General features: G+C 39.3%; 2 protein-coding genes across 2 annotated transcripts in view; both read right to left on the reverse strand.

The window, feature by feature from the left end:
- The window catches only part of FAM71D (family with sequence similarity 71 member D), a 41,373-nt gene that overhangs the window by 12,803 nt on the left and 15,229 nt on the right, over positions 1-13,341 (reverse strand). Inside the window, exons 2-5 of the mRNA XM_037835292.1 lie at positions 9,530-9,616; positions 8,263-8,423; positions 1,541-1,737; positions 95-629 (exon numbers count right to left, since the gene is read on the reverse strand). Of these exons, the coding sequence (XP_037691220.1) occupies positions 95-629; positions 1,541-1,737; positions 8,263-8,418 (888 nt within the window). The 5' untranslated portion in view covers positions 8,419-8,423; positions 9,530-9,616. The remainder of the gene's footprint in view (positions 1-94; positions 630-1,540; positions 1,738-8,262; positions 8,424-9,529; positions 9,617-13,341) is intronic.
- On the reverse strand, positions 4,716-5,862 carry LOC119533190 (lactosylceramide 1,3-N-acetyl-beta-D-glucosaminyltransferase-like). The gene is given in 2 exon segments (XM_037835293.1): positions 4,716-5,777; positions 5,779-5,862. Coding segments are annotated over 2 exon segments (1,146 nt in total).

Genomic DNA, 13,341 nt, shown 5'->3' on the forward strand with positions numbered 1-13,341 from the left:
ATAATCAATGTCAGTTATCTAAACAAGAAGCATGATTTTGGTTATCATTCTTGTTCCTGATTATTAAAGAATGTGCGTCTTTAATGTCACTTACCTTTTCCTGTTGCTTTGCCTTTTTTATGTCATCGTTTTCAAATACCACTCTGACGCTGGAGAAGTCTGTGACATCAGGGCTGTCTGAGATTTCCATGACTTCTGTGACAATTCTTACCTCTGGGGCCTCTGAAATCTCATTTTCTGGAACTTCCGTGACATCAGTGATGTCGGTGACATCTGTGAATTCTGAGAAATCCATGCTTTCCACGACACTTATGGGTTCTATATATTTGTGTGTGTGCTCAGTCTGGACAGCTGCGAACTCTGTGATATCCATGATGTCCCCGGAGCATGTGATATCTGTGCTATTGGTGATATCTGAGAGGCTCAAGACTTTGGACACTTTGGAAGGTTTGATTTTCTCCTGATTCAAGAGGGAGATGAGTTCTACCCAGCGACAAAATAAAGTTTCCTGTTTATATGCAGGGGCACAGAGCTGTAGGTAGTAGGCTCGACCACTCACGAGCTTTACCTTCAGGCGCATTTTGTCAGCATCATGCAAAGAAAGATTCACAAACTGCAGAGGAAGAAATCTACAAACAAGCCAAATGTAACATCAGCTGGGCACCTAACTGCGATGATGACTTATATCTTCTATTTTATAGCACTTTACAGAATGAGACACAGGACAACAGGCTTATCTCTCAGATAGATCTGGGTGGGGCCGGGTATAGGGTGGGGCAGTGCTTGTGGCCACCACATTCCCAGGCCTGGCCTTTAGCTTTGTGTGTGTGTGTGTGGGGGGGGGTATTTTTATATATCTATATAACATAAAATTTGCCATTTTAATAATTTTTAATGCACAATTAATGGCATTAATTACTTTTACAATGTTGTGCTACTATCACCACCTTTCATTACTAAAACTTTTTCAATACCCAAAATAGAAACTCTTTATCCTTTAAGCAACAACTCCGTATTCCCTCTTCTCCCAGAGGTTCTTAGTTTTTGAGGCTCAGAACTTTGGTCTTTAGTATACAGAGAGGTCTTCAGGTTCAAGGGTCAGCTCATCTTAATCATACTCCTAAGACCCTGATGTACTAAAAAGTCGGAAATTGTCCCATTTAGGCAATCCTATGAGGTAGAGATTTAGAGAAGGGAAGTGATTGGCTCAAGGTCATATAGCAAGTTAGTGAGTGACTGAGACAAGACCAGAGCTAGTTCTGATGGAGGCTGGGGCTGTGAGAAGGAGAGGGACATGTTCTAGAAAGGCAATTTATTATGAGCCTTCAATTCCGGTTATTTAGCTTTAATTTAAAAAATCTAACTGCTTGATTGGCTGCAAGGTTGTCATAAACTAGTTCACAACTCTTCTGTCGTTTGCAGCAGGGAGTGAAGCAAGTGAACTGTCCCTTGGAGCAATTGTCAGGGTTTTCATTTGCAGCTCCTCAGCGTTAAAGAATATTTTCAGTGAGATCCTTAACCTCTTCCTTTTGTAACTCACCTGGTGAGCACCAGTTTCTCTCTGGGAGATGTCAGGAGATTTTTAAACACAGATTTTGTGTCTTTCTGGGCAGGGGGCGTCAGATGTGCCAGCAGCATGACGCTGGGGGTCTTGTTGGTGGGACTGGAAGAGCAGATGCCTACTGTCACCCAGTTGGCTCGGTTATGGACGTAAATGGATTCTCCTCTCCTGTTGACCTGAGTGCAGAGAACAGGAAGAGTTTTCTGATAAAGTGCATGTCCCTGACAACCTTGCCTAGCTGAGCAGTATAAGGGTAGAGGAAATAAAGGAGGAATGAACCGTGGTGCATTTGTTCATCTACTTGTTCTTGTTATTCTTGGAAAAACCACAGTGAACAGACAGACACAGTTCCTGACCAGGGGTCTACCAGGGGAGGCAAACAGTAAATAATAAGGTGCATAGATTTAATTACTGTTGTAAGATGTGTTACCCAGTACAAGTTCAGGGTGATTGGGAGCATATAACAAGGGAGATTTGAATTAGAGTGGGGCTACAGGCAGTGGTGTGCTGGTAAAGGTTTAACAACTGGCTCTAGGAAGACATACGCTCACACAAGTTCATTACACATTTTACTGACATAAAAGATGAGTAGCGCACAACTTACAAGTAATAATATACACTATCTATTTTAAATTCCATATAGCCAATTGATTCTTGCAGAAGACCTCACATATCCAAATTTATTTTTGTATCTGAAACCTCAAGAATATCAATAACAGTGAAACATAGCAAAATAACAGGGATGATGTTTTCAGTAGTTATTGCCATTGTTACGAATATAATTTATTTAATTGTAAGTTTATGTAATTTAATTTTTTTTTTTTTGCTGACAATTTTTAAGCTGTTTATTGGAAACCAAAGACGCATTTTTAAAAACCCACTAATTATTTGCCATACAAGAACAAAATTCAAATAATATAAATATTTAACATTTTTTGTATAAAATTAGTAATATGAGAAAGAGATGCAAACCAACCAAGAGGTAAAAAGTTTCGGGCAATAACACTGTGTACAATCATCTCCTACTCAAGTGACCATGCAGGCTGATAGTTTATTTTCCCTTTGTTAACAGTTTTCAAAAGGTAGCCCTGCATTGGACCACCAAAATGTTTTTTTTCTTCCTTTTTAAAAGGCTGGAACGCTTTTATTTACAAATACTCTTCTCAGTCTTTAAGTCTGAATAAGGAAGCATCTAGCAACTTAAAAAAAAATAAAGAGTGACCTCATATTTACTTCAAATTAAAACCTGTTCTGTTCTGGTTCTAAGCAAAACTAAAAAATGAGCACAGTTCAGGAGAGCTCTTTCAGCAATAAATAATTGTTTCACAAAAGTACTGCTGTAAACAAGATCATTTTCAACCAATGGCAAATTTAAAGTTTCTAGTAGGGATACACAGGGTATATAAGGCCAAAAAGCAAATGGTTATTACAAAATCAACTAATCAAAATTAATTATAAACCTGCTTTTTCAGATATCCTTTTTTCTCTACAAATGTTTAAATGGATCAGAAAGTTCAGACTGTAATGATCTAAAGACCCTGAACCTGCTCTGAAAGTAATTACAAACTAGAATGTTTGATACTGTAAATTTTGACATTGGTTAACCAAAACTAAATTATCTGAGCAAATGTAAACAAGCCTCAATTTTCAAAATAGAAAAAGATTAACCTGTAAACATTAAAAAGCTACCCCTAAATACCATCATCCAGCTATATATATATATATATTACTGAGGAGTCTTGTTTTACATATTTCAGATATCATTTTATGAAATGAGATGTCTTAGTTTTGCTTAACAGGCTTCTATGCAGTCAAAGGTTTTTATAATCAGTTTAACCACTTTTGCTGGAGAAACTGTTTTGGTCTTTATAGAATCCCATAATAGGTATCACCTAGCTCTTTCTGCAGTAAGAGGAGGTTGTTTGCATCATGGCCACATTTTTATCTTGCTTTGTAAAATAAATGTAATTTACCTTATGAGATCTCAAAGCCACGTCTCTTTGAACATGGGGAACATGTAGCTTTTCTGAATGCATCAGACCTCATTCTGGCAACTTTTCTCTTCTTTCAAATTTGAAATATTTAAAAGATGAAAACCACCTCTGACAGTTATTTTAATGATAGAATAGATGTTTTTTTAAAGGTACTGTAACTTTGACTTGATACTTGATCCTTTCAATGTAAAATGTAAGGTTAGAACAAAGTACTATGATTTACGAGGCCTTGTTGGGAAGGGGTGGACTGGTTTTAGTAATCATGACAATGATTTGGCACTAAGAATTATATTTTCATAAATTTTAAAGAAAAGAGGCTTTTAATGTTCTGTCTTTCCTTTTGAAGCCTTCTCCATTATTATATTCTTCTATGCAAACTACATTCAAATAACTATCCTATATACAAACCAATATTGAATATTCAAAAATCAGTTGAAAATTAATTAAATTAAAATCAGCTTATTTGAAATAATAATTTCTCCCTAGGGAAGGATCAGACAGGTAACAAACTGCCCATGTTTTGTGTCATTTTCTAATATTCAAAAAGAGCCATACAAAGCACCAGTTAGGGCAGAACTAATGACTTTTCTCACATTTCACATTAAGCTTTGAAAAAAAATGTGAAATTACGTACATTTTTCAAAACCTCCTCTTAAAGAACAAGAGACTTTCTTTTATCAGATTCATATACTTTGTCCTGTATCAACTCCACATACCCCAACACCTCCACCAAGTGCTCTTTAATAAAAATAAACTTGTATACCTGGTCCAACAGTATATTCATTTCTTTGAAATGTTGTACTATACATTCACCTGGTATTTTCCAAAAGCAATTATTCAAACACATCTTAATGATCTCTCTACACCCTGAATATGCATGTAACGTTAAGTAAGAACTTGAATTTCCCTTTATTCTTATTTTCATTAATAATATAAGCCTTTCCTAAATATCAAGTTCTTGAAATGAATTTAGGCAATGAAATAGATAAGTTATATTGAATAGCTTCTAGAAAAAAAAAAGAAACATTCTGATAGACTGGGCTTTCAAAATATTTCTTTGTCTTTCTTATTCATTTTCCTTAGGGTATAGATAAACATTTAAAGGTTTTTCTTCCAGGTTTGGCTCAGTGACAGTGAAAACAGACAATATTCAGGTACTGTTAGGCAAATGCAGCCGAACAAGGATAAGTGTTGACATAGAACACTCTGCAAAGGAGAACTATCTTAATTAACCTACAGTAAATTTGACCAAAAAAACCTTTTGAAATTGTTTTTACTTTAGCATCCGTGGCATCCTGCCAAAGGTCCTGAAGGTCTTGTACGTGTCCATGAGATGTCATCATTTTTTCATAGATGCAAGGATGATAAGGAGTTTTACCTTCCCCAGAAAAAAACACATGGGATTGTGGTACTATCCCCATTTTATTGGCACAGAGGCCCATGAACACATCGTCTATGTAAAGACTAGAGTTAAGTGTCTGTGATGCCTCGTAGACTTTGGCGGCTACATCACTGGAGATCACATAGGCAGCTCCAGCGGTATAGTCAGGGTAAGCTGGCCACTGGTACATGTCATAGGAGACGTAGTATTTGCTGCTTTTGTCTCTGATGGGAGGAGAACCACGGTGAACATGGCCAATCCAAAAATCTTGAACACCAATTTGTTTTAAACTTTGAAGGTATTCAATAAGATTTGGCATGTGAATAAATATATCATCGTCTGCAGTCATAAGGAATCTGGCATGTGGACAAAATGTATTTGCCCACCTAAACTGCAGAAGTAATTTAAGAGTAAGATTGTAGAAAGAATCAACAAAGTCTTGCTGAATTATATCGTTGTACATTTGGTTTTCCAGTTCCAGTTTTCTTTGCATTTCTTCTCTCTTCAGTGGATTAGAAGGAGTTCCTAAGGCAAACAGAGTTTTGATGTTGGCATTAAGTTGAGATCGAACATACTTATCATTGCCCCATGTTTTTCTAATTGCAGAACGACGGCCGTAGTTTTCAGGAGCACTCTTTACAAACAGTAAAAGCAGGACATCTTGGGCTTGACACTTTTCTTTGTGGTTAATCAAGTACTGGTAGCTGGTAGCCCCCTCTGGGCTGTGCTTAAGAGTCAGGCTATCATTCACAAAGTCATAGCTATTTATGAGGTATCTGTAAGAGTAGGACTTCATATGGTTCACTATTGGATTATCATTCAGTCCCCAAAAAAAACGTAAGGCTTAGTATAAAACAAGTGGCAAATAACTGAACAAACTGCCATTTTTTGACTCTTCTGCCACTAACAAACATTCTGATGTCCATTCAGGTCTGTTTTTATTTAGAATCAGTTTTAAACAGGTGCTTGCTTCTTTGAAACCAGAGCACTTTGTACTGTTCAAAACAGATGTCCATCTTAATACATATTGACCATTACAAATTTTAAAAGGGGCTTCTAATTTCACAACAAACTTCCTCTTAATACCGTTTTTTTCTGTGAGTGCAAAAGAATGGAACACACTGTAAAACAAGGCCACTGGCACATCAAAGTTTTTCCACCTTGGCATCCATGTAGCTCTTCCATGTACTTCGTTTTTGTGAATGTTAGATGAAACTGTGCAGCAGGCCACAGGCAGAATGCTGTAAAAGCTTCAGAGATGTCTCAAGTGAGGTCTTCTACCAAAGAGTAAGTAAATATTCCAGTACAACCTGGAATTGGGACCTCGCCTCTAGGAAGATCTTCGTTTCCCAGTTCTCCCCTGTCTGCGTGCCCATTTCCTTGTCTCCATTTCCCCAGCTAGTAAATAGCGGAAAGCTTCTCCCGTCTGGCGGTTTCCTCATTTCCAACGCGGTTCAGGCTGTTAACCGAATCTCACCCTGAAACTGACGTCGTGGAGCTACCCGGTGTGAGCGAGTGTGTCTTCCCCTCCTGCCGACTTTCTCCTGGTCCAAAGTGGGTAGAGGAGACTCCAAGAGCTACCTTGGGCGAGGAGGCACCGCGCAGGGTGCCTGTAATTTAATTTTAAATAATGTTTGTGTTTAACAACTGACTTGCAAATTTTTTGAAAACTTAACAATTGGCCAGCTCCCTGAATATAGGTTCTTGGAAGTCTCCCTCGAGGAAGGGACCTTAGCTGAGACCTGAACAATGAGGGAAATAAACTGGGTGGAGAAGAGAGGTTTCCAGTCAGAGAAACATTATGTGCGAAAACCCTAAAGTCCAAGAATCTTGGCCAGTAAAATCCCTGCCAGTTAGCAGAAGAGGGTGGAAAGCGGGTAGATGTGAATGTGAAAGAAGCCAGGGAATGGCTACCTGTGGCTTCTGAGCTGCACAATAACTGATCCAATGCAAACCCGAATAACTTAAAAACCAATATATTCGGACATTGTGGCTCACGCTACTGATAACTGACCCAAAGCCATGCCCCTCTTGTTCCTAGCAGCAGAACCCTGACTTTGTCTAGTCTCCACCCAGCAGGAACGGTGATCCAGCTCAGGGGCTGAATCCCAATTAACCTAAACCAGTCTCCCATCCCCCTTGCCAATGATTGCTTTCAGCAAGGGTATGTGACCAAGCCTGGCTGACAGGACCCAGGGAAGCCTTCTGGGGGGCTCAGGCAGAGTTTCCCAGCCCTCACAAAGAGGCACGAGGAGGAGACATCTCTCTCTGTTGCTGGCAGCTGTATGGACGTTACATCGTGTGGGAGCTGGCTTGAGGGTGACAGCAAAAGAAGAGAACCTCGATCCTCGATGACTCCCTGGCAGGGAGCTCATGTCCTGTGGCTTTTTCACTCTGTATGAGAGCATTATTTTTCTTTAAACCAGTTGAGTCAGGAATCTTGCTAACGTGCTGCCAAAGACATCCTAACTGAGAGAAGTTGTGTACTTCAAGGGAACAACATCAAATTATGTATGGGATGGGGGCCTTGTCTGGTCTACAGACCACGAACTGCTCCTCCCATGTAGTGCGAGCACCATACAATTTCATTAGAGCAGGCAAAAGGTCATTGGAAAAGGGCACAGGAAGAAATGTGACAAGGTAAAAGATTATTAGCAGGACGGAAATATGTAGAAAGCGAAGTACATCAAATGATGACTTGTGACGTGTTCTCAGGCCTCAGTGTTCAGTGTTAGACTTTGTTGCGGCATTTCTATGAAGTTTAGTGGCATGGCCCATGACATTTAACTTATTTCCCCTTTCCTTGAACATATTAACTTTGAATGTTTAGAGGAAAGCTAGAACTGCTCCCAAATGCATTGAAAGGTAAATTCTTATGAGGACGCTTTTCTCCCTAACACTATTATATTATATTATATTATATTTTTATTTTATTTTATTATAATATTACACATAATATTATACAATATTATATTATACCTTGAAACTAAGAGCCAAAATTCATTTTAATCTCTAGTTGTATCACAATTATTATTCTTTAAAATGGCTTCTTAATCTAAGAAAGAACTTATTTGAATGCTTTCTTGAGGGAGCATATTCTAAAAATCATTACCATGTAATTTTGGGAAGACTACGTTAGAATGATAGATTATTACGGTAACATTAGAACAGAATTCCTTGGTAGATTCCAGTTTGTTGAGAAAATGTGAAATGAATTAATTTTACTTTAGCACTGTAATTCTTTTAGGTTGTCTAGAGTTCCAAACTGTTCCCTTTAATTGTATGGCACATTCCTCTGCTGACCTCAGGGCGCGGGTATCCCCCACCTGGATAAAGTTGCTCTCCAGCACGGGAGGAGACACAGAGAGGGCGTACTCCCCTCCCTTCAGCATCTTCTGCAGCGCCCCTGGGCGCGGCGAGCTCGAGCTGCGCGGGGCCCCGCGCTCGCCCACTCTCGTGATAGACTTCCTGTTCTTCTTCATTGTGCCTGAATAACACATCAGAAAGTGAGAGCTGGGAATACAGTTGATGACTATATCGAGAATTTAGTATAATAACTGAGTTGCACCATTTACTCATTCATTCAGCAAATCTGATCATCAGCATGGTACCAGGCACTGGAGAGACATCTAAATAGGACTAAGATTCATGTCTCGTGCAGCTCTGCTGGGGAGATGATAAGCAAGCAAAAACAGTGACGTTGGATGATACCACCACCCCTTCCCGCACGCAGGGCTCTCAATTTCTCTTTTGTAATCAGGTAGGGTATCAGAGCCGTCCTAAACCGAGAACGTTTCTCCCAGCCATTCACCAGTGACCGAGCCTTGGCTCTGGGATGAGAGGTGGTTATCTGTCTAATTGATGATGTGCTCATCCTATCACTCTGGCTCTCCCTATGGGAATTTCAGCAACAGAAGGCAACAGCTCTGCTTCACTGGATTTCACCTTTTGTCTACCAAAAAATGACAGAATTCCAAGAAGGGAGAGAGGCCCCAGAAGCAAGTTCTGTTCATACATTCAAAATTTCACCCTTCCCTCTTCATAAACTCCATACAAGTGTGGGGAAGAGTACATAACTGGGGAGCAAGGGCTCTTGTATACGTAATTTCCATCTTGGTCCTTCCTCAGAGACTTCTTATTTTTCCCCAGTTCAAGCTAAAGGGTAAGTAGTGAGCATGTTTCATTGTTGTCCCAGCCAGGGATGTGGGAGGCAGTGACCCCCAATCCTTCCACTGACATCCTATGGGCATATGGCTCTGGGACATAGTGAGCTTTGGGAATTCCAGCTTAAGCTCAGGCTTACAGGGCAGGGCCAAGCAACATTACAGCAACTGTTAACCCTTAATTTTCCAGAGCAGTCATGATTTCTCACACTTTTGCCACGCTCAGCTCAGGCTCCCTCTTGCCAGTTCTTGTGTCTGCTATTGACATCTAGAAAAGTTGATTGCTGTAGGCAGTATCCTTCCCACACTGAGTTCCCAGGAGAGAGGAAGAGGAAAAGAAAGCTTGGGAAGTAAGTGAGTAGAAGAGAGAGAGAGAGAAAGGGAAGGCAAGGGTGTGATGATGTAGCTTGTATGTACCAACAATTCTTACCTCAACTCAGGACCAAGCCACAATCCTCTCTTGGAGACAAAGTTTTAGTTCACTTCAGTCTGGGCTTCCTCCTTTTCATGATTAAGTCTTTTGTGAAAGAAACATAAAAATAGAAAATGAAATATATGGAAAGGAAACTAAATTCAATATTAGCCTTTACTCGTCTGATTTCAAATGAGAGGTTTCTGCCTCCGAGACTTCACTAAGTGAGGTGGGAGAAGGTAGTCAGACAACCACTGTGTGTGTTTGATGACGATTCTAATCAATGGTCTTTGGTGAGTGAAACCAGGCAAATAGTGATGAATCCATAGACTCATAATTGGACTGAAACTGTCAGTTCCTATACCCAATGTGGATATTTGAAAATGTCACGAAGGAAGTACTATAGACTCAACCTGTGCACAAAGGAGGGTCCTAAGAAGCCTGAGTTATTTTCCTCCCATAAAAAGCCAGAACAGCCTATACAAATCTCTATCTTCCTAGCTGGTAGTATTTATCTATATGTATATACTTATCTATGATCCATGCTTATGCTTGCTATTTTGTCACTTGTATATAGTTATCACAGCATAATGTAGTTGCAGTCACTGTAGACAATCTTTTTTCCCCTCTATCAGGATTTGGGTTAAGTAGTACCTTCAGGAATATCTGAACCAGATGAGCCACAACTGATGCTTGCTAATGGGACTCAAGTGCTGGGCCAGTATAGTGGGAACTGGCATATTGGGAACAAAATGGGACTATGGAGTCAGACACACTCATTCATATCTGGGCTCTTGTCACCTGTCACTTTTGTGACCCTGAGCGAGTTAACATCTCTGAGCTCAATCTCCTCATCTGTAAAATGAGGATAATGCAATCCAACTCGACAGTGCTGGGATGATTAAATGCACTGATGAACAGAAGACACAGCACATGGTGGCTATCAGGTAGTAGGCACCTGCATGGTGGCCAAATAGGGCTACTGCCTGTATAGGTGGGCCACACCTTACCTTGTGTTCAAAAGTATAATCTAACCAGCATCTGCTGGATTCACTCTTCATCATTGCTAGCTTCATATTTCCCAAATTTCTTTCACTCTAAAAAACATATTTTTTCTCAGCTCAACAACTCTGAAATGGATGTGCTTGTAATCACACGCCGCAGGGGGGCAATTGTTTTGTGGGTGTCACTGGTTGCACATAAATGAACTTAGTCATAGCTGTCCGTATTAAATTACATACATTGATTGTACAACATGGGCTGCATTTAATTGCCATTTAAAATGTGTTCTTAATGATTACCTGAAAACTTTTTGTTGACAGCTTCTGGTAAGATTAAGAAAGTTCCAGTACAAAATTTGTAGAATGCATGCCAGAGGTTTCAAAGAAAGTCCCAGAGATGAAAGTAGAGCACTCTTTTAAAAAACACACAGATGATGGCACAGAGGACAATAGAGATTGCATAAGCAAATTCTAAGATATAAGAAAGCATTGAGTTATGTAATTAGCATCATGTTTTTCTTATTAGTGATATATAAAATAATAGTATCTTATGACTGACAGATCTGAGATTTGATGAAATGTAGCAGTCAAAGCTTGCTTATCCAAAGGTAGGTGATAGAATGCATATTTTAAAAAAAATCAGAGGAAGCAAAAGCATGCTCATTTTGGAGAGTGTGTGTACTGTTTACAGATACATGCTAATCAGTAGATGCCCTGTGGCCACTGGAACTAGGGAATGCCCCTTTCTACTGCAGTCACTTACGTGGTCTCCTGAATCCCCTTGTTCTGAGAATAACCCCTTTAGAGAGGAATCAGAGGTCAGTCTCCCAGGGTAGCAGGTGTAGCTTTGCATTCAGGGCCTCAGACCTGGCAGTGAGGGAGGAGGAAGGAAAGGAAGGGAAGGGATTCAGGGAGACCTGTGATGTTTTCTGTTTTTAAACATTTGTTTTGGAATTATTTTGTCAGTTTTGGATTGTGTGTATAGATGGTAAATGTGTGCTGAATTTTGACCAGTTTTGTTGTAACTATGATTTAAGATTATCTGTGCTCCCCCACCCCTAACCACTTCAATTACCCTGGTTAATTAAAGAGTTGGACGGCACTCTTCTTAAGGCAACTGAATTGTGTGGTGAAGCCATATTTGGCTACACACATACACACATCACAAATTTGTCAATAGTCCAAAAGCAGGGTTAGGTTTTTGTCTGTGTAAATATGCTTTGAAAAAAAAAAAATGTTATTTTTTATAGCGTTTTTAGGTTTACAGAAAAGTTGCACAGAAAATACAGAGAGTTCCCATATACCCCCATCACCTTCGTACACAGTTTCCCCTATTATCAAACATCTTGCATTAGTGTGGTACATTTGCTAAAATTGAGGAGCTTACATTAATACATTGTTATTAATTAAAGCCCATATTTTACATCATGGTTCACTCTCTGTGTTGTACATTTCTATGGGTTTGACAAATGTATAATGTCCTGTGTTCACTATTACCGTTCCTTACAGAATAGAGTCCTAAAATGCCCTGTGCTCCACTTATTCATCCCTTCCCTTCTCTCCCTGAACCCCTGGCAACTATTAGTCTTTTTATTGTCTCTATATGTTATCCTTTTCTGGAATGTCATATAGTTGGAATCATACAGTATGCAGTCTTTTTAGACAGACTTCTTTCACTTAACAGTGTACATTTAAAGTTCCTTCATGTCTTTTTGTGTCTTGATAGCTCATTTCTTTTTATTGCTGAATAATATTCCACAGTATGGATATAATACCTAATCACCTATTGAAGAACATCTTGTTTGCTTCCAATTTTGGACATTTATGAATAAAGCAGCTATAAACATATGTGTGTAGGTTTTCAGCTCATTTGGGTAAATACCTAGGAGCACCATTGCTCAGTCAAATGGTAAGCCTGTGTTTAGTTTTGTAGAAAACTGTCAACTGTCTTCCAAAGATATTGCACTATTTTGCATTTTTATCAGCAATAAATGAGAATTCCTCTCATTCCCAACTCAATCCCTCCCAAGCATACCAATCAGTGGGATTAATCGTATTTACAATGTTGCAGTACCATCACCACCATCCATTACCAGAACTTTCCCTTCACCCCAAACAGAAACCCTATATTCGTTTTGCATTAACTTCCTACTGCCCCTGTCCCTCTACCCCCATCCCAGTAACTTGTAGTGACAAGTAACAGTAATCATAAAGAGAATATCAGAGAATGTGCAAGCTCCTAGAGACAGATGACTATCTTGCACATTCTCTGATATTCTCTTTGTGATTACTGTGGGGCTTAAATATAATATCCTAGATCTACAACAGTCCCATTTGCTTTGATATCAATTTAACTTCAGCAGTATACACAAACTATGTTCCTAAACTTCTGTCTTCCTATCTTACAGAGTTTTTGTCATAAATCACATATTCACACACTATGAGTCCAAAACCATTGATTTATCATTACACTTTTTGCATTTGCCTTTTAGATCCTTTAGGAAGTAAAAAGTGAAGTTATGAATAAAAATACAATAGTACTGGTATTTATATTTACTCATGTCTTTATCTTTGCTGGAGATCTTCATTTCTTCAAGTGGCTTCAGATAATTGTTTTAGTTTCCTGAACTGCTCAAGTAAATACCAACGTAATGGTTCAGCTTAAATAATGGGAATTTATTCACTCATGGTTTAAGGCTGGGAAAATGTCCAAATCATGTTATCATCAAGGTAATGCTTTCTCTCCGAAGACTGTGGCACCCTGGGTCTGGCTGCCAGTGACCCTTGTTTCCTCTGTCGCATAGCAAGGCACATGGTGGGTCCCCTGGT

Source organism: Choloepus didactylus, chromosome 4 (assembly GCF_015220235.1).
Source record: "Choloepus didactylus isolate mChoDid1 chromosome 4, mChoDid1.pri, whole genome shotgun sequence".
NCBI lineage: Eukaryota > Metazoa > Chordata > Mammalia > Pilosa > Megalonychidae > Choloepus > Choloepus didactylus.